Source organism: Cariama cristata, unplaced genomic scaffold (genome assembly GCF_000690535.1).
Source record: "Cariama cristata isolate BGI_N322 unplaced genomic scaffold, ASM69053v1 scaffold31319, whole genome shotgun sequence".
Classification (NCBI taxonomy): domain Eukaryota; kingdom Metazoa; phylum Chordata; class Aves; order Cariamiformes; family Cariamidae; genus Cariama; species Cariama cristata.
Genome location: NW_009638008.1, coordinates 4,090 through 25,937, shown reverse-complemented (window position 1 = coordinate 25,937; position 21,848 = coordinate 4,090). Strand labels below are relative to the sequence as shown.

The window sequence follows — 21,848 nt, the reverse complement described above, 5'->3', positions numbered from 1 at the left end:
GAGAGGAGCTTTGGATGTGGCATGGGGTTGGGAAAAGAGGGGTGAAACCAACTTCTTTGCTCCTACTGGCAGCACTGGGAACCTTAACATCATTGTGTCATTTCTGCCTTTTCCTCTGTACGTAAAAACTGAGGACACGATCTAATACCCATTCCTTAGCCAACCTAGTTGATGTCTAGGGAGTGCTTAGGATGGCAGTGACAGAGGCTGCTTAACTGCATTTCTTGTAATGCACAAGGAGCTAAACTGGAATCCATTTCTCTGGGGACAGAGAAGTTGAAGGAAAAGAAAAACTCTTTTGTTTCTGTAATGTCTTCCTCTAGCACAGATCACTCTGGAAAAAATATTTGTTCGCCTGCTCCATCCCTGTGCCTGAGTGTATTCAAAATGCAGAGGAGGTAGTCAGCCTGGTCACCTTCCATAAATCCGGGAGAGAAACGGCGAGATCAAATGAACAATCTCAGCTGTCTGCTGCCACCATTGCTAAACCCAGCAGGGCAGCTGGAGCCCTGGGAGACGCAGCAGGACACCAAAAAATTCAAAGGGAAGTGACAAAAGAGGGTAAGGTTTGCCATTTCTGACAGAAAGCAACCCTCCTACTCTGATGGAAGAGTCTTGGCAGGGAGCTACAGCAGGGAAAATGAGATGATACAGCATTTAACGTTTGGGGTAATGAGGCCTATAATAGATGACACTTGAGATGTGAAACACTAAGGTAGTGGTATTGCATTTAAATATTGGCAACAAGCTAAAGCTTTTCATCTGTCTGTTCAATGCCCCTTTTTTGATCTCAGAAGGATGAATATCTTTTCCTTCCTTGATTTTTTGTGAAGGGCACAAGTCAACTGCTCTCCTCTTTGACAACAACTCCTTAAAAACAAAGGTTGCTCCAATCCATGCTCTACTACCCATATAAATCAACATGCAGAAGCAAATTCTTAGAACGATATTAAAACAGAAGCTGCTCTGAATGACCAGCCCTGACAGGAGGAATTAGTTCCCTGCTTTTGTTAAGCTCACAATTCAAATTTCAGACTCCTCCATGCAGAGATGAGGAAGAAAAGCGGCACAGAAAGGAAGCCGACGCTTGGATGAAGTAAGCAAACGTTCCAATTAGTCTGTCTCCTCTCCTGGATCACATTTCACGCTTCCTACAGCTGCAACCAGAACGAAGGATGAGAATCCAGCATACAAATGCCTAGTTAATTTGCTACAGCAGCATGAATAGGATTAAAATAATCTGAAGAGGAATTAAATGCCTCAACAGTCAGGTTGCAAGAGCAGGAGAATAAGACCTCTTCAGTGTGTTTCCAGGATCAGTGGAGTGGGGCCAGCAGAAGTGACCCAGGGTTAATGCAGCTCAGACCTGCCTTGGAGGAACTATTTCCTTCCTACTCAAAAAGAGTGGCCGACAAATCCTGCATCCTTAGCCATAAAATGTAAAATGTTCATTCACACCCAACGGTGAGACAAGCCCAAGAACATCGGATGAGTTTGCAATGTCACCACTTACATGAGTTGAATTTCCAGCTTGCGGACAATCTGTACATGGGCTGCAGGTTTCCCTCTCAAATACTCTTACTCAAAAAACTCTGTTCGGGGAAATGTAAGCTGGTAATCACACTTCAATGAACAGTTTTGGTTTAACTTGCTGTCTAAACAATGCTGTTCAAATAAGACAGAGTACTTCCTACACATGAAGAAGTATGGGCAGAAGTCAAGAAGCTGATGTAAGGGAAATAGAAGCACAGCGGTGTCACGCCTCTAATTAAAAAAAAATATCTTGATCACTCTGGGAAACTCCAGTGCCTTGAGAAGGTACACATTTTCCTTGACACTGTTTTGAAAACAATTGTCAAGTTAAATGACAGAAAAAAGGAAGAAATTTTAGGGTCAGAGCAGAGCCCCACTATCAGAGGCAGGTACAGAAATCTGCATCTTCAGTGATGACCACAGAAATGCAGGCAATAATTTTGCCACTGGTCTGGTTAAACGTAATTAAAATCATTGGTTTTAAATGCAACCTTACATTCTAGACACATACAAGAAATAGGATCCTTTATATAATCAAACAGATAAGCATTCATTTAATCAATATATAATCAAGCAACGTGCAAGCACCTAGGAGTAAAAAAGGAAAGAACAAGCAGCCAACATGGATATGTCAAGTATAAATCATGTCTAATTTCCTTCTGTGACAGGGTAGCAGACCTTGTCAATAGAGGAGAAAGAGCAGACATCATCTATCCTGACTTCAGCAAAGCTTTTGACATCATGACATTCAAACACGGCCTACGTGAAACAAGTATCTGGTAGATGCATCACTAGCTGGAAAACTGTACTCGGCGAACAGTTATCAACATTCACTGTCAGAGTGGAGGGAAATTATCAAGTGAGATTACACATGGGTCTGGCAGCATTCACTGGTTTTTCTTAATGACTTGATTACCAGAAAGTGTGCGCTTATTGAATTTGCAAGGGGTACCAAGCTGGGAGAGGCTGTGAACAGGCTGGAGCATATGCCTGCTTTTAAAATGACCTTGTCCAACTGCAGAAATATTCTGGAAAAAGCAGAAAGCAGCTTCAGTAAGATGCAAATCCCAGAAGGAAAGGAGCTCTGGGAAAGCACCAAGAAAAACTGTGGTGATGAGGGGATTCCTTTTCGCCCTGCTAATGCCCTCCCTGCAGAACTTTTTTTTTGTTTGTGGTGCTAAAGTCCTGGCCCCATTATTCACAGTAAAACAGTAATTAGTTGCTGTGTTCTGCTGCAGGAGAGGACAGATCTCTATCTGTGGTCCTTAAAATACAGCTTGCAAGTACTTATTAGTCCTGGTGCATGAAAGATGTAGTAAGCATTTAAGTGAGTTTTAATTATTAACAATATTAGCTCATCAGTTGGATGATTTACCAGTGATGTAACACACTGAAAGCCAGAGCACTCAGGGTAATTTTCTGTGACTATTCCTAAACAGGAGAAAATCTGCTAAACCACATAATAAACCAGCAACAGTTTAATACTGGCTGCCGATAGCACTCTCTCACAAAATCCCGTTGCCTTACTGGAACGACAAACAACCTTTCCACTGGGCGATGGCTTTCAGCATGGACAGAAGGAAGGGAAATCATGACATCAAGCTGTCTGTGTTTCCCGTGGCTTACCTGAGGGTCGTGCCTCTATAATGTAGCCAGTTGTGGGTTTTTCTCCAGAATCTCCCTCAGTCCATTGTAGCGTCAGCCCAGAAGCAGATTTTGTCACCAGAATTTCCTGAGGGGAGCCGGGAGACCCTGAAGGATGAAACGAGAATAGCAAATGGTGGTGGTATCACAGACAGACTGCAGTATTCTTCGTTTCTTCTGCTGATATAGGGGAAAAAAGTTATCTAGAAGTATTGGTCAACATAAGGGCAACACAAACCAGCTCAGGGGGCTATTGACCTAAATTTTTCACTAGTTCTAGTACCAGCATATCAATGGCTGGGTTTTACAGGTACCTGTGTTAAGAAGGAAAGAGAAAAAACACTCTCATTTTAACCACTCGCACATCTGCAGCGTTTGCACATTGCCACTGTTATTTCTGACTTCAGAGGTGAAACCAGCCTCTGAGTTTCAGGGAGAGGTTCGTGGGGACAGCTGCCTGCCCATTCGCTTCAGAAGATGCCGGAGCCACGTTAGAGAGGAATCCTGCTTTATGCTGTCTGTGGTGAGACATGAGAGTTAATCTGTGGATCCGCAGTGCTGCTGTCCCAGATAACAGCTACAGAAAGTACCATGATAAAATGAAAGCTTGCTGGCACCCAGAAGGGTGGAATTGCCAGATGTGGCCCTGATGGAGGGAGAAAATATTTCCCTGAGCTGGAAAAGAAGCAAAAATCAGAAATGTGACCATTGCATTGATGTTCTGTGATTTATTGGACAGGCTCATATCATTGGAGGGCATTTACCTTGTTAGATTATCTGTTTATCAAAATCACTGATCAAATAAGAAAACAAACTCTTTTGGTATACACATTGAACCAAGCTGGTGTTCAGCCTGTAGTTCCTCCTGATATATCAGGAAATTTGCATAAGCCAAAGTGTCAGGAGAGAATAATTGTAAATTCTTTCTGGCTTTACATCCAGGAACCTCTGCTGGTTTCGGCAGAGTTATTCTGGTTCTGACTCCACTGCACAGCAGAATTATGCATCGTGCTCTCAGGCTGCAGCTCTGAAATCCCTGGCTAGCCCATCTGTGTTATGATTTGTTCACGTTTTTGTTTATTCACATCAGACTTCTAGATTTCAGGAAAAAAGGAAATATGTTCTTCATGGGCAGTTGTGAAACCCACTGAATCATGTCCTGAGCTCCTGTGGCTCAGCTTCTCCTTGGCTTGGAAATCCACGTGAAGCCCCGAGTGCACTATTCCCCGCTGTTGGACCATGTTTGTATAACTGATCTGGCTTGAGACATGCTTTCATGGTTCCACTTACCTTCTGCTGGCCCAGCTGTGACGTTGGCTTGCAGTTCAGGTCCATAGGCGATGGTTCGGGCTTGCACTCTGAATAAATAGGTCATGCCCTTGGTGAGATCTCGGACCTTCAGCCAGCGTTGCCAGTTCCCTTTAATGTCGACGGTCACCACCTTACTCACCCCTGGAACAGCCATGCAGATAAAAAAATAAGAGAAGGTTGCAATGCAAAAAAAAAAGAAATCAAGTGGAGCTTATTACATCTAGATGGTAAGTAAAATTATCTAACAGTTTGCTAAGAAAGTATTTCTTACAATTAGCAGGAGTTTAAGTAGTGATAATAGCCAATTTTCAGCACTGATAAGTATAATTAGAGTTTAAGCTTGATAAGTGGGTACTGACAAGAAAAAAACCTTACAACGCAAGTGGGAAAATTACCAAGAGACTACACGCAACTTCACTAATTACTCTGGGAAGAAAGGAGGAGGTAAATGAAGAGGACTGCATGTTGCAGATTGCTTCCTAAGCACGCATTTCTCCACTGCGTCTTTGCCCAGTAGCCTGCAACATTGTCTGGAAAAGGAAACAAAGGCCAGGTTCTTTCCTTTCATCTCGTCCTGTCATTTCCACCATGACCAAGTGAAAGCAGAATGCAGGATGTACATCTCGGAGGTCACTTGTGGGTATAAATGCCACTGCAATAGGGGATGCAATCAAAGCCCTATTAGCTTGGTCAAGGCTGAAGTCATGACTTGTGTTTCACTCTTCTGACTTTCTAAGAATTTTTCTTACACGGATGACTTAAAATCAGTGCTGTTTCCTCCATCAAGGTTCATAGCTGGTTTCATGTTCAGGTTCTCCATGCTGCACAAAGGGCAGAGCAGCAATGAGTGCTTTGAAAACAAACAAAAAAAAGTAGTTTTCACTGAAATTTTCTAAAAGTCAGTCAATGGAAAGAATTCGATTTATAAAATATTTTACAGAACAGAAAGTTCAAATTTACAGAGTCCTTTTTGGCATTTTTCTAGTTCTGTACATAACACATTTCAAACCAAGAAGCCAGGAAGTGGGAGAATGTTTTTCCCACTAGAGAAGGCTGCTTGCTAGTTTATCTTTCCAGAAAAATGCAGAAGGAAGATGTTTTTCAATCCAGATGCTTATTTTATGCAAATCAAGATGATGCTTTCAGTTTTTATCTCTTAAATAAAGAATAATGTCCAAGCGATTTCTGTTCAAAGTTTTCTCCCGGATACAATTTATAACTCAGGGAATCTTTCCTTGGTTAACGAGGAAGCAGTAAAAGCGCTCCCTCCTTCCCTAGGTGTACTATTTCATTTCTCCGAGACAAATCAGGAAGCATTTGTCATTTTGAAGTTATGTTCCTAAAAAAAGGGAACTGTTAAAAAAGGCTCCAGGGCAATTTTGTTGTCTATTATTGTGTAAAACATAACACTATAAAGCTTAAACAATAAAAGGTCAAACAGGGAGAAGACCGTGCTAAAGAACAGATCACTGTTAGAAAGTTTTGCAAAATGTGTAGGTTTTAAGTGGTGGCTTGTGAGTGGGAAAGCAGGAGGTGTCACAATGGCGAGGATGCTCAGCCGAAAATCATGAACGGGTGTAAAGTCAAAAGATGCAGGAAAAAAAGCTCCAAGGGGTCTGGTCCATCCATGTTGTTGCACTGTAGAGCTGGCATGGAGACCTGGGGCTGGAAGGACCCTGTAGGATCTTGGGGTCTGGCAGCTGCCGGTCCCACAAGCTTCCCTGCCTGCATTCAGCACCGTTTGTGCTCCATCTTCAAATGAGTTTGGCTTTACCTTGCTCTCTAAATAACGGAGCACGGCTTTTCTATCAGGGGAAAATGGTGGCATCGAGGGAGGGATTACTTATCATGGTGGGAGAATAAATACGTTTGCTGAAAGAAAAATGTTGGCACAAGAGCAAACGGGTAGAAACTGGAAAATAAATTTAGGTAAAAATTTAGAATCTAAGGAAAAGCCCGCTATAACCTCCCTGCTGGCATCAGAAATCTTCTACAGGAGGAGAGACAAACTGGAGTCAGAGATAGCACAGGCAGAGGTGGGGAAGAGAAGAAAAGAAAACAAAGGTTCTGAGAATGTTAGGTTAAATGCATGCAGAGAAAACGTGATCTGACACTTCCATATTTTCAGGGGAAAAAATTTATTCTTAAACATTGTGTAGGAATGAATAAAAGGCAGGAAATGCCCAAATAGCCTGAACATCCTGCATACCATGTGCACATGTCTTGGTCAGAATTAGAAATGCTTTCTGCATTAGCTCTTTGTGCTCAGACCTGCCAGCTGTAAAGCCTGAAAGTGCTTTTATTCTCCTGTTTTCATTACTGCATATAACTTTCTCAGTGCATGAGACATGGATACTCAGACAATATAGATCTTTATTCCTTACAGAAGAAGCAAATACAAGTGATTGATATCCTTATTTCTTTGGAAAAGAGTTTAAAATGGATTGGCAATGGCTGAAATTACTCTCCCTGCTGTCACACTGCCAAAGCTGGACATCCTATTGAACTACTGGCGATCTACCAGAAACATAAAAATATTAATAAGACCATCCACAAACTTTGTAATCTTTTCTAATTCACCTTTGGAATGAATTTACATTTGTTTTCTGAGAAATTGCCAAATCCTTCTCTCTTGTTGTTCTGGCAAATTAACAAAACATTTGAGCCCACCACATTGTTGTGGTCTAGCTTAAATCTAGTGCTGGGTTAAAAATGCTGCTTGAAAACTCCATATAAACAGACACAACCGAATCTCTATCATAGTTATTCTCCCCTGTCAAAAGTGGCAGTGGTACCAGTGATGACTAGCACATTTGATGCCCGGGCAATCTTTGCGATAACAGAAGTGACACATGATGTGATAAGCAACACAAATGTGTCTGACGACTATTCTGGGATGGAGCCTACTCAGCAATTTCAAAGTGCAACGCAGGGAGACAATCAGGCACTCTCAGGCTGAGTTTCCTCTTCGCCCATACCAGGTAATGATGGCAGTAAAATGACTTTTCAAATCACACAGAATATAGTTTGTGCAAGAAAATGAGAGAGGACAGGCAAAAGCTATATTCCACAATATTATAGTTTGCTAAACAGTTTTGGCAAAAGCGGAATTGTTTTACTTACCCTCTGCCACCTGGCTTCTCTTGGAAAATGGCAGAGAGCAAGTAGGAAATTGGGCAGAGATAAAAGATAGTACAGTGCTTTTCCATCATTTCTCCATGAATATGTATGATTGGAGGTCTTTCTTACCCTGGACGGGAGCCAAAGGCTCATAGACTACTCGATAACCCTGCAGGACTCCATTTGCTGCTGTCGGCTCGCCCCAAGACACATTGAGTGTAGTGCAAGTGATTTCAGAGAACGCCAAGAAGCTGGGAGCACTGGGTGCTGAAAGGATTACAAATACACTGAATTGCAGTCGGAGTAGTTAGTCTGATATACATATATATCACGAAACATTGGTTTATTTGCCCAGCCTAAATCTAAAGGAAACAAGCGGAGAATGGGATTTGTCAATTGTGTCCAAATGTCCTGTAATCAATCAGAAACCCAGCCTGTCCTAAGAAAAGCGGCCACTTGGCTGCAAAGCTGAACCTCAAAAGCAAGCAAGGAGATAGGACACAGAAGGAAAAGACCTGCAGAAGGGCACGGTGTGAGCATACAGCCCAACTGCACACCTCCTCTTCGTAGCCACCACCAAGGGCATTGCCTTCACCCTGTGCTGCAGTGCTCCCACCATGGTCACGTCCAGCACAGAGACAGCTCAGTCTGACTGGTGGTTTCAAAAAAAAAAAAAAACACCAACCCAAAAAGGAGTGATTATAAAAAGCACAAGAATTCTCTCATGGGATTGTTTGGGGAATTTGCGGGCACTGGAAACAAGTTCCTTCAAATTTTCAGGTGTGACAGCAGAGGCCAGAAACAGACCCACAGACAGCTTCCTTCTGGACCAGCTTGTGAAGGCACCAGTCCTTCTGCCAGTCCGTTCTCGTTTCAGCTCTATTGCTCCCTTTCCCACATAGTCCACTTATTTGATCCCTTTTGTTCCCCTCTCCAAGACCATTACAATGTAAGGACCCATCCAAAAGTTAAACCTAAACACCGGTGCCCTCCTGCACCCATTTCCCTTTAACCACTGCCCAGTGACATGCTGGTCATCACCAAGTCTGTGCTTTGAGACGAGACAACAACTCCGTACCCGCCTGGTGTGTCCTGCCCTGCGAGGGGCTGCTCCTGGGGCCGTCCCCGGCTGCATTGAAAGCAGAGATGCAGACCATGTACCGTGTGTGGCTGGTCAGGTTTTTGAGCCGGACAGTTGTCTCCGGGAGGAAAAGGACCTTCACTTTCTCCGTGTCATTTTGAACGTCACTCTCCCAGTAATAAATCTGTTGAGACAGTGAGATGTTTTAGTATATCCTACATGTAGAAAATATCTGGGCACTAAAGCTGTAAAAGATCAGGAAGATGGTGCAGTCTTGCTCTGGACTCCTCTGTTAAATGGGATACTAATGCTTTTCACCACATGCCCAATCTTTTCTCTTCCTTTCGCAAATTCCCCTGAGCCCAGTGACCATGTAGCTGAGTACATCACTCAAAAATACAGCACAGGCTGAAGAATATGGCCTAACAACCGCAGATATGAGCTGCCAGAGTTCAGTGATGAGAGGTCAGTTTTTAAATTCTCCCTGCAATGCTAGCTGCCTGTCAGCACTGGCATCCTGATATGATGCTCCATAATTCACCTCTGCACGCACACAATGGTTTCACCATTTGTGTTCACAGGACAGCTAAGCAAATGCCTTCTTGAAGGGGGTAATAAAGACTTTCCCTAAAGTTCCTTGAGGAACTTTTCACCATTCTTCCCTTACATAATTTTTATCCTGACACCATAAAACTAGGCCTTGGAGAAGTCGTTTCCAAGAGGAAAAGTGGTGCCAGCCCTACTTATTGGACAGGCCTGGCAGCGAGAGTATTACAACAGGCCAAAGCAAGCCAGAAAGTTGAGAGAACGAGCCAAGGCAAGACTCCACCTTGGCTCTACAAGCCAAGCTGTTAGAGCCATCTATATACGTACAAAAGGAAAAGAACATGAATTGATATATAAGGATGCTTGTTACTGCCAAGAAGGGATGCCAGATTATTCACATTGGCTTGGCTTTTCTTTGCTTATGGACCTAAATTCATGGAGAGAGGCAGAGCCAGACACTGAACCCAAGCCAAGCTCCAGTGTTTGTAGACTTGCCCATTTCCACTCTCTGAGGGTCCATTCTCATGCTGGAGAAGCTAAACATCGTGTCTCTGCAACGTGCTCATCTCGTGTGAGCCAAATGCAATTAATACTACGATTTAATTTTGTTAAAGTTAAGGAAATGAAATAATTCTTCCAAAATCTGACCTGACTCAGGCTTCTAGCTTGGAGAAAGTTCTGCTTTTCCTAATGGCTTGCAACATTTCACAGATAGAAAGCTCAGTTAATTCTCTTGAATACATTTCTTGCCCCTAGCTCTTGCGTGTACATTGCTTTTTGGAGCAGGTACATTGCCTGCACAAGTGGAGCTGCCTCATTATCTGCGTACCCTGTTTCCCCACGTTCTTCTTCTCCACAACTAACACCACACTTTTCCTTTTCCTCCCTCCTAGTCTCATTCTCTTTCTTTTGGTTTTCGAACTTAGTGCCATTTCTGTACTGCAGTCTGAATGCTGTTTTAATTTGCCTTATGCAGTGAGGGCAACTGTAGTTTGTAGAGCTATCTTACAAGTAATAGCGATGCCAAGCAAAATAAATGAAACTAATAGAAACAGGAGGATTGCCTTGTAGCCTTGGATGTTCCCATTTTGGCTGTCGGCAGGAGGGGGGTCCCAGGTGAGCTCCAGCTGGCTTGCAGAAAGGGAGTTTACTTGGATGTTCTGTGGGGCCAGTGCCGGTGCTAGAGAGAAAGGATGGAAGAATTAATAGCTACAACTAGAACTAGTTCATATCCAGGTTGCAATTTTCCATTTGTGGAAGGACCCAGGACAGATTCTGTTTATGCCACAAGTCAGCTACCAGAGTCAGCCCTGGAGGTATCTGTATCACAGGGAAGGCTCAGCACACATGGATTGAGGAGCAGCTTTGGAAAAGAAAGGAGAATTTTGTCTTCATTCTACGGTAACGTTTGGGGCTTGCCTTTGACAGTGACATTGCGCTCCTGACCGAAAGCGACTGGGAGGAAGGCAGCCCCCTGCCACCGTCAGCCTGGCCGCCCGCTCAGCACCAAGTCTTTACAACAGCCTGTTTGCAAGGTTCCAAGAATTAGGGCCAAAATACCGTTTAAAATTACCCCCAAAACCAGTCAGACGCTAATCAATTGAACTTTTTATGCACGACAAAAATATTTCACTTATGACAAAATGACTTTCAGTTCGCTACTTGTTAGCTCTGCTTTGGTTATACCTTCACATGTACCATTTACGGTTGGACTTGATGATCTTTGAGGTCTCTTCCAACCTTAATGATCCTATGATTCTATGCTGGCCCTCTTTGGCTCCTGATGGCATTTCTTCTTCGCATTGTGCTGTGCTAGAAAACTAATCTTTGAGTGCACCTGGGTCACACCATCCTTCCCTTTGTCGGGATCCAACTTGGTGCAGGTGGATTTTCTTCCCCAGTGGCTAGCAAGGACAGTCTGTTTTCCAGACCTGCTGTCTCTGCCTCCGGCAGGTCTTAACAAAACCGCACATGTTCTGTTTGCAGAAAAGGTGCCAAAGCGTGTCCTGTTCAAACGCCAGAAGTAGGAAGAGAAAGGCAGGGCAAAGGGAACGCTTCTCCTTTCTCCGTGTTCGTGGTGCCACAGCCTTCACCCAGACCACCTGAGAAAGATGCTTCTTTTCTCTCTGCCCCTTTATGGGCCATAAATAGAAGTGATAAAACATTCACTACTCGAGTTAGATAGCCCCGGTTATCTGTTCCTCTGGAGACTTCTTTCTTTAGAGAGAATGACCTTCATAAGTCACACTTTTCTACCAATACTCCCTCCCCCCAGAGTTATAAAATAAAATAGTAATTAACACCCACTCAGCCTGACACCAACTATTTATTTTGTTCTAACTGTGTGGTTTCCATATTATCACTGCCCACCCTGCCGTTAATGGAAATGTTAATAACCAGCGCCAGGTTGTTGTGACAGATGCTTGGGCTCATTATCAGAAATTCTTATTTACCGCTCCATTAAACGACAGAATCACACAAAAAAACAATTCAATCAAAACTAACTGGAGGAATTTTAACAGCCACATTAATAATACAAAACATAAATAAAGTTAATGTCTTTTGCATGTTTGCCATCGGCGACTCTATTGCAAAATTATTGCTGTACAATTAAAACGTGAAAGGCAAAATTAAAAATAGCCTTTATCCCAGTGCTTAGTTAAAACTATTTGCTTAGTATATCTTTTTGGTTTCCTTTTTGGCTGGATGTAGCAAATACACGAGGTGACAATGACCATCAGTGAAATAGGGATGCACTTCTGCAGTTGCTGCCCTGCCTTCTGCGCTCTGCAGAGGAGCGAAGGGAGCAGCTAGCCGGTGGGCTGGCTGCCGTCGGTGCAACGTAGCACTCTTCTGTTAAGGACCAAAAATCTCTAGGTTTTGTGACTTTTGCAGCACACATCAAAGTGCGAGGCCAAGCTAATCACACAGTACAAACCTGAAAATACGTCTCGGAGATTTGCAGATGATGACATGCTCAGGGAAACAGGAATGTGTACAATCACAGAAGAAAATGGATCACTTTAGTGATGTATTTAATTTCTAGGAAGTGACACTACAGTCTGTCCTGAACTGACAGCTTCAAAGTGCTCTCAATACCCAGGTCTGAAGCAGCGTCTACAACAGCGTTTTTCTTTGGATCCCATGTGCCAGCCTGCAACAATTGCTGCTTCCGAGATGTGACCATTAGAAGAGCCGGTGTGTGCAGCCTGCTGCCAGAAAAACACCAGTTTTCCTCAACCCCTTTTTGAAGCACGTCTAAGAAACACAATGGTTAAAAACTGCCAGCGATCATTCTCCACTGACATGCTTGCTGCTGGAGCTGCACTTTTGCTGGCATAGCGGCGGAAAATTTGATGGGAGGGAAAAAAAGAAAAAAGACTATCTGGAAAAAGACATTTCTCTTCGCTACCCCAGAGCCTCGGAGAGATGCAAATTGTTTGGGTTTGTGCCCTGTAAGTCTGTCCCTCTGTTCAACTTTCAAAGGCTGATGTGTCCCTCCTCTTCTAAGCACAGGTTTCTTGTTGACAGCAAGGCACAGCAGAAAAATGCTGCTGATGCTTGATGTGGCTCTGTGCAGACAGCACGTTACATTAAAGGTGAAATGAAATACTTTAAAAAGAAGGAAACACATCCCTAAAGACTCTACCTGTTTGAAACCCCAAACCTTTCACTGAGTGTATGGACAGTCTGTGCCAATAAAAGCAAGTGCATTTTAAAGGTGAATTCAAAAGCCTTTTACCTTCTAGGAATGCAGTTCAAGCTTACTGAGCTCAGAATTTTTTCATGGCTGTTGAAATCACAAATACATAAAAAGCAAGGTTAAAGCTGCATACCTCACACTGCTTTAGGTGTTAGTGACATTATCAACTATAGCAGGCATGACACAGACCCCTCAGGGTCCAAACTCAGCTCTTGGCAGGTGGAAAGCATTTCACTTTCCCTGAAAAAAAAAAGTATGTATTCATGAAGTCTAATTCTGTGCACGTATCCTGCCTTGGAATTTCAGGCAGATATTTGTAAACATTTCTTTTCTTATCTGATTTCAATTCACCTTTCAGATCTTCTCCTTGAAACTCTCTCTCTCAGCCAAAACATAAGGAGAAAGGCTGAGCAGCTTGTACAGTAATTAGTAATAAACCAATAACATCTATGGACTGGGATGATGTCGGGAGGATCACGTAAAGACAACAAATCTATCTGGAAATGCAGTGAGAGTGTCAAAATGAGCCCATGAATAAAGTTATACATCTAAATCCACATTTAAACATATCACTGCCCTCATTTTCCAGTCGTACTGAACAGCCTTTGCTCACACTGCAGTCAATTTGAGCTTGCAAATGCTTATAACCTTTAAAGAGAAGGTGCTTAAAATCCCCCCATGGCCTGCCCGCACCGGAGCTCTGTGCATTGCAGAAGGTTCACCTTAGTTTTTCTTGCCATTCGCTTGGCATATTTGCTTTCTGGGCTGTGTGGCACCGAGAGCTTTTCATCACTATGAAAGTACTATTCCTTTTCTTAGTGACAGTTGCCACGATGCTCTGTAGCACAGGTAGGCTACAAATCCTTGTGATGCATTCGGTAAACTTAATAATTGTTTTTATGAAGCATTCTTCGCTGCTTTTATATCTGCTCCAATTTCTGGGTAGCAAAGGATTTCTCCTCTACTGATTTTCTAATTGTTTCTATAATAGCAGTATTATGTCAGGAAATTCAGAGACAAGTCTGGGACAAGATTCCTTGACACTCATGCCATTTAAATAAACATGCAGGAAAAAAAATGAGGAGAAAAATGCAGTGAAAGAGACTGAAGATTTTCTGTGCATCAGCTTGATCCCACAGTTCCAAACAATCCCAAGCAAATTTCTGTTTTGTAAAGACCTCTGATCCTTTTCTATCTAGCAAGCATTTCTCCCCCCAGTTCATCAAAGTGTGCTTTTATGAACATGCCTGCTTTTATTCCCTAGTAATCAATATATTTGCATTTTGGTGTTAGCACCCAGAGGCCAGAATCTCACTGCACAACGTGTTGCATAAACACAGAACAAAGAGACAGCTCCAGGCCTAAAAAGCCTCTAATCTGTATGTCTACACGTTATAACGGAGGGGTGATTGCAGCATGTTCTGACATATCAGCTGTAATCTTACCTACCTAGCGAGTAACAACAGGCGAGAAGACACAGCAATATTCAGTGCAGCATCTGCTGACAATTAAAGCTTGCACATGCAGCACCTCCAAAGTTTACACACCGACTCCTGGCACATGTGGTCATGGAAAATAGACTGGAAAGGATTTGGAGAGGGCTCAAGACAAGCCATCCTCTCAAGTCACACTGGGATCAGCTTGGCTGGTCAGATGTTTGTGTAATCGTCTAATCTTGAACACTGACCTCTTTCCAGACCCCCCCTACCGTCCCCACACAAACTGCCAGCGCTTCCCTATTTTAATAACTCTCGAAATAACTCTCAGGGTTTTTTTTTTTGTTTCGTCTTGTTTGTTTTAAATGTCTAGCCTAACCCATCCTCACTGTATCGAAGTTCTGTCCCTGCAGTGGTACGGAGAACAGATTGTTTCTTCTCCCGTTGCAGCCACTGCCCTCAAGTTATAGTGTAGATAAGCAACAGTTAAGTGGATTATAAAAGCCAAACACAATAAAACAAACAGAAGGTCACGAGATAAAACAGCAAGACTGATCTGCAGAATCGGTAAAGCAAAACGCAAGAGGTTTTCTTGCAGTATGGGCTTGGAGAGGAACGCAAGGGTGGTACCTCCCAAGAAAGAAGAAATGAGGTGTATCTGCAGATGTTTGCAGTCACTCCTTCCATGAAGGAAAAGCAGCATGAGAGAAAAATGTTCAGTGTTTATTGGCCATTTTCTTACAGTGTCTGTAAGAAAAGAGAGGTGGGAGCCAGGAACGCTTCCCCTGTGCAGCAGTACCTCTGTGCCGACAGGAATGCTGCGTGAGCGATGCTGATTAGTTCAATAACAATTAGTTAATTGTGCTTTAAAAACAGCTACTGCGAAGCCGCTTTCCGCTGTGACAAAGCGGCACAAGCTATATTTAGAATGTAAAAGATGTTTCCCACCAATTCATGGCTGTTTTAAGCCAGGCTACATTTTGTGATGGAAGTATGCACTTTTTCCAAGGACTGCACTTTCTGGGGTTACCCAGATGTATTTCAGATGCAGTAAGAGGGGCAGACCCACATACAAACGATGTGGGTCTTAACCCTTCCATTTGCTGACATTGGACCTGAGTGTTCCTACCCCCTTATTCAAGCGTGACAACTTGGCACCAAAACCTAGTGCTCTGCCAGTTATTAACCTTATCAGGCTTGTGTCACCCTGCGACTTGAAATGAGTCTCAGGAAAGGAGCAATTTGGTCTCCCCCATCTCTAAGAAACCCAACCTCCTGCTGGGTAGGGGAGAAGGTTCAAGCAGCTGGAAAAGCCAGGTTTTAGCAGGAAACAACCCTTTTTCAGGCATGTTGATATATGTGACATATGTGTTGATTTACATGGTTGCATAGATCAGCGTAAGAGAAATTGAAACATTTCCTAGTGTACAAGAGACCAATGGAAGTCAACACAAGAAGAACGTGAATAACGTCTCTTTCACCCTCACGAACACTGATGAAGAGGGAGCACAGTCTAATTGATGCAAAAAATACAAAGATAAACAGGCAAACCTACCTTGGTGGAGAAGAATGGGTAGAGAGGAGAAAGAGAATAGCTGTCAGGCTAGGGACTTTGGGAACCTAGAACACCTGTAATTGCTTTACTGTGTGACATATTATCTAGGTAGGCAAACACCTGGCCCCCTCCCTGTATACTACACTTAGTACAGTAGCTGTGTTTTGCCACATCAATTTTTTAAGGGTACTGAAGTCATGAAAAAGCATAAATAGAAGCAGCTGCAAATGATACCCAAATGTAACATCCCCAGCTTCTTTGCTTAGCACTGGGAAGCTTCCCAGCATTAGCTAGGCATGTCTTCAGCATCTGCAGAGATAGGAGAGGGAGGCAGGAGTGGAGGTAGGAAAGAGGCAGAGATGACGTTCACTGCACATATCAGAGAAACATTGAAAAGAAACAAGGACTAGAAATGGAGTATCCTTTCTGCAGACCCAGACTGTAAGAGGTTATCTGCCAATGCCATTTTTCTGAACTGAGGAGGCAATCATGTTCTGAGGAAACCTCCGTGGATATGACTTATTCATGAAGAACCTTCATAAACTGGCAAGTGACTCAAGCAGAAGTAATTCTCATCCTGTCCCTCACCATCTCTTCCAGCAGTGGTGAAAACACTGTTGCTGTGATTACTAATCTTTTAACATGGGCTTCAGATTTCCCAATGAGCCATGTGCGATCCAGCATTTTCATGGGACAGATATGATCTGAGTGATGCTGAAAAACTCACCGTGATCGCATTACGATGCCTACAACCAAGGCAGATCTCATGGAGCAGTACTGCCAAATAGTTAGAGCCTGCAAACAAAAACTACACACTTTTCTTTTGCTGAAGCCCACAGTTCCACTTAGCTAATGCAAACCTAAAATAGGTTATCACATTGCATACTGAGATTATCCATCAAGGGACTGAGAGCGCCTGGTCCGAAAGTAAAGCCCTTACAAAACTGTCAGACTGCCTCTGGAAAGGGCATACAGGTGGCTAAAACAGGAAGGGGGAAAATAATAAAATGAGCTTTTTCCTCTATTTCTTTTGTGTCAACAAGGATACGATCACACACTGGCAGGCAGGCATCCCATCAGTCAGCAGAGACGGACCCATGAGCAGGAACAGCAAGAGTCTGACAAGCATTAGGTATGCGCAAACAAACATACAGGCATAAACCTACAAGCTAAAATCCCCTCTCACTTACATCAATGCAAATGAGGGTTAGCTCCGCTAAAGCTAGTAGAGCTAACCCAGTGTGAAAGTCGTGTAACAGAGCAGTGTCAGCTCTGATGAGCGCAGGATTCACCCCCCAGGAGGTACTGAAGGTTGTTCAAGGGTGCAAGAAACAGTGAAGAACTGCTGTGTGTTTGATACTCTGGCCTGATCCTCCCTCGTGTGCACCAAGAGTGGGAGCAGCACCGGGTGGGAAATTACAGCTCTCAACTCTCTTTAAAAAACTCTGCCCATTAGACAGAGACAAAATTACCTAGTTCAAACTATTTCCCCAGACTCTCTGGTTCCCAAGACTCCTCCTCCTCCATTTATAGTCATATTCCACTCATTATAATTTGTTGATTCCACACTAATATCATAACACCACAAGTTCATGGCAGCCGACAAAAGCACCCACTTAACGTTCATTAACAGTAACAAAGCAGCACCTACTAAAGCCTAATAAGCACCGACAACTCCTTATGCTCCACTAAAGTCAAGAGAGCGTATCAAATAATCGGGGTGAATCTCCACTGGGTTTGCGATATACCAAATGTTAAAAGCTGTATCGGAAAAACGTCAAACTGAGCAGGTGAGATCTGCCACTGCAATAACCTTTCACCGTGGCTTCAAAGCAAGTTTGGGCAGCTGACCCCCATGAGAGGTTAACTTAGGATTTACAGATTGCAATGGTCAGGAAGCCCTGGGGAGCCCATGGAGGATGGTGATCCTGTGCTCCTGGAGAGAGAGAGATGAAATTTACGTTGTCTCGACTCTGAGTGAGAGTTTTCTGTTTCTTTGTTTATTTTGCAGTCATAGCATCCCTGAGTTTATCACTGTGGTCCCATACCCCCATATCATCTTGGTGTCCGGATTGCTGTGGCCAAAATATTTTAGAATATTGCTAATCCGTACTGTCAGAAGAAAAAGTGGGAACTTTTTTGTTTTCAGCCTACAACAGACAACCTGAAATGCCTCCAGTTCCATGATTGACGATGGATACAGCAAACAGATGTCAGAAAAGAAAACCAACTGTGTTTTTCTACAGCTGGCTTCACAGCAAAGCTGTACAGAGGAGGCAAAGCCACGGGAGTTGAGACCCATATGAAAATTCTTACAACATTTTGCTCACATATCCCAGGATGACTGAAAACAAGCAGCGAAGGACTGCACAATTAGAGGAAACAGAAATTTGGCTGCAAATATAACCCTTTAGTCAAAAATACTCAAACTCAAGCCTGTGTCTGCTTGAATATGAGTTATCAGCCAGGGGCTTCCCCACTTCTTTACCAGTGCAATTTACGGTCCATTTTACTTTAGTACTGATTGCTCATGTTTTTGAAAGGAAGGTTAATTCCTTTGCTTTTAATGGAGTAGCTCTGCTGATAGTTCAGTAAGGCTTTGCATACACGATCAGGTTTCTCATCCCTCCGCCCTCTGTGTACTGTGCAGGGATGTCCCTGCACTCAGTTCTTCACAGGCCATATAACACTGCAGCAGAACAGCTAATTTGTCCTACCACTCCCACTGCTGCTTGCACCAACTACAGAACAAAGACAGAAGTCCTAATGATGAATTGGGGTATGGAGAGTCTGTCTGTCTCGGGCTACAGTCAGCACTGAAAATCGACATCAAATTGTTGGGTTTGTGAGATGGAAGTTCATCACCTGAGCAAAACATCACATGGCAATTGCGGCCCAACACCACCCACACCAGCAATAGCAGCGGCAGCGATAAGCAAGCGTGGTTGATCAAAAACTGATGATATTTTTGCTTGGACAAAAACATCTTTCCTACATTGAGACGTGATAAAAAGAGGCAATTACACCAGAGCTAAGCAGGAGCTGCCGCACTGTATAAAGCATTGTGCCGCACCAAAGGCTGCTTATGACCAATATTAACAACTTAATGAGCTGTTAATGAGGCGCACATTCAGCTTTTACTTGCAGCATGAAAACATTGCAAATCATTTTAGGGAGCTTCTAGATTGCCAGTGGAGAATTAAAGATGTCAAATAAGCCCATCAAATCTATGTCTCAATCTGGACACTGCTTTCTAGTGCATTCTCTTAAAATTCCTTTTCCTATATGGTAGAATAACTTGCTTTGACAGCAGTACGACTCTCACTTAGGCTTTGCTTACTTCTGCCTTGACATTAGATTTCAGTCTCCAGAGAGCTGCAGGGATGTCTTTTTGACATGTTGACATTAAGGACACTTCTTCCACAGACTCACACTGGCACCATTACTTTCTGTCTTACTGTTATAAGAGCAGCTACTGAGCTAAGCTACCAAATTTGGAAGTTTAATTATGAAACCTTTGTGCTCATCTGTAAACAGATTAAGAACATAAAACTACCTTTAAAAAAAAAATAGCTAGTTTGAATAGGAAAGGGAGCCAAGGTTTATATAGAAAATTCATATCCACAATTCCCCAGCATTGCAGCAATACCAGTAACACACAAGGAATGACTAATGCTCTAACATAAGGCACACTTTAGTTTGTTATTTTTTACTACCCTGTCACAGCCCTGCAGGATTAGATAATGCAGCCGAGTGCTATCTATACTGCTATTACCACCAGTGGAGCTGCATTGATGGGAACAACAAATCCAAATTGGACTTGCTGCAGACAAGCCCCAAGTGGAAACCACGTATAGAGTGAGTCTGGAGGAGTTTAAAATCCACCAAGAAATACTGATGGGATATACCCAGTGGCTGACCCTACTCTCAGAAACAGAATGCTGATGGGATAAAGGTGTAACTGTTTCCAGTAACGCAAGAGAAAATGAAAAGAGGTTTCTTTCCCAGTCCAAACAGGAAATGTCTCACCACATTTTCCTCTCAATCTTCCTATAGTTTCCCTTTCTTGCTCTGCTCTGACTTTACTCGCTCTTGTAGTGCGCTGTTGGAGAACACGGCTTGGACCTTCAACTCCAAGCTCAGAGGAGAAATTCTCCTTTCTTAGGGAGAAAGACACTGGGGACAAGATGAAAACACGGTGTCACTCTGGGAGCAGGGCATTCCCAGAACGGCTGCGTAAAGCTCATTCACAACTGAGCACGATGTTGGAATAGCTCTGCAAATTCTTTAAATTTAAAGGGGAGGGGAAAAGGAAAATCAATGTTTCCCACACCCTGCCATCCCCCAAAAGTAGCCTTTTGCTGATGTTTGTCGGTGTCAACAATTAAAAGGTAAACACCTTAACATTTGAAAGGCTTGGTGCTTTTAAAGTGCCAAGGAAGGTCAACTCCTTTATTTAAAGTTTGAGCAAGTGAAACCAATAGTTTATTTATTATACTACTTTCCAATAGCTTCCCTCCATCCTCTTTTGTTTATCAAGGGAAGATACTGTCCCTAGGCTGACAGGTTTTAGACTGCTGCAATGTGAAATGGCCACGATAATCCTTCCCTTCCCTCCTCCAGTGGCATCTGGGATGGAAATGCCCACCCAGTTCTTCCAGCGGTGCCAGCAGCAACGCGTTCCCTATCAGCATACGCGCAGTCAGTCACCGAGAGACATGGCCCACGTGTCCCAAACAGATAGGAGAAAACAGCCAAGGGGGCCACGGCAGACTGATTGAAGCTGCCAGCTCTAATGCGTTGAAATGTTGTCATTCCTCTTGTAGGCTGTGAACAAGGAGGCACAGGGGACTTCTCTGCACAGCATCTTCTCGGCTACATTCGGGGCAGGGAAGGAGATAAAGCCTCTGTGCTATAAGAGAATGGGGGGAGGGCAAGGTAATGCTGGGGGCCTTCCTTCTCCAGAAAGTGACCTACAACGGGGAGGTGACACCACGTAGGGTATTTTGTATGAACACATGAAAAGAGTGAGGTCTGCAGAAACAGACAAAAACACTCAAGGACAAAGCAAGGCTTGTTCTGACAACCTTCTCTGGCATTAGCGTGAGAGACAAAGGGGCATTGCCTGAACACAGATAACCAGGTAAGAAGAGCTCTTTGCCAGAAGTAGCTTGTAAAAGGGAGCCAGGTGCCTGGAGTCAAGTCTTTGCCTCTTTACAAGGTTTCTTTCTCCTTAGCATAGCTTCTTGCCTGTATTTCATCTTCTCTTTCCCAAACCTAAATCACTATTTTTGGTCGCGGAGCCTTCCAGATGGTTTCTACACCCTGCCTGTAAAATGCTGGATATGGCCCGGCAGCTCTGAGTTACTGGCAGGGCACTGCTTCCCTCCATTTGTCAGCTACTGATTGACAAAATAAAGTCTGGGAACTCCAGGAACACCTGTGGAGCCACACACAGGAGGGCAGGTGAAAATTGCAGATGACAGTGGGAAATTTATACTTTGGCATCTGCAAGCTTTGCACCAAGCTTTGCATTTCTTCACAGAAAGGGTGGTTAGGCATTGGAATGGGCTGCCCAGGGAGGTGGTGGAGTCACCATCCCTGGAGGTGTTTAAGAAAAGACTGGACGTGGCACTTAGTGCCATGGTCTAGCTGACATGGTGGTGTTAGGGCAAAGGTTGGATTTGATGATCCCAGAGGTCCCTTCCAACCAAATCAATTCTGTGATTCTGTGAAGAGGCAAATTCAAGTTTTTGAAGATGGCAGGAAAAGAGAGGTAAGAAACAGGCATCCCCCTGTCCCATTCCTGTTCCTTTTGAAGCTACAGTTTCACTTTGAAGAAAGGGACATGGCCAGGAAACCTGCTTTTCCAAAGGAAAACGCTAGCAGCCAAGGTGGCATTTCAACAGAGGACTTCTA

General features: G+C 43.5%; 1 protein-coding gene across 1 annotated transcript in view; it reads right to left on the bottom strand.

Annotated features, from left to right (window-relative positions):
• The window catches only part of LOC104168102 (protein sidekick-1-like), a gene marked incomplete at its 5' end in the record, with an annotated part of 43,301 nt that overhangs the window by 17,379 nt on the left and 4,074 nt on the right, over positions 1 to 21,848 (bottom strand). Inside the window, 5 exons of the mRNA XM_009708560.1 lie at positions 3,160 to 3,285; positions 4,468 to 4,629; positions 7,738 to 7,875; positions 8,687 to 8,873; positions 10,300 to 10,415. Coding sequence (XP_009706862.1) covers positions 3,160 to 3,285; positions 4,468 to 4,629; positions 7,738 to 7,875; positions 8,687 to 8,873; positions 10,300 to 10,415 — 729 coding nt within the window. The remainder of the gene's footprint in view (positions 1 to 3,159; positions 3,286 to 4,467; positions 4,630 to 7,737; positions 7,876 to 8,686; positions 8,874 to 10,299; positions 10,416 to 21,848) is intronic.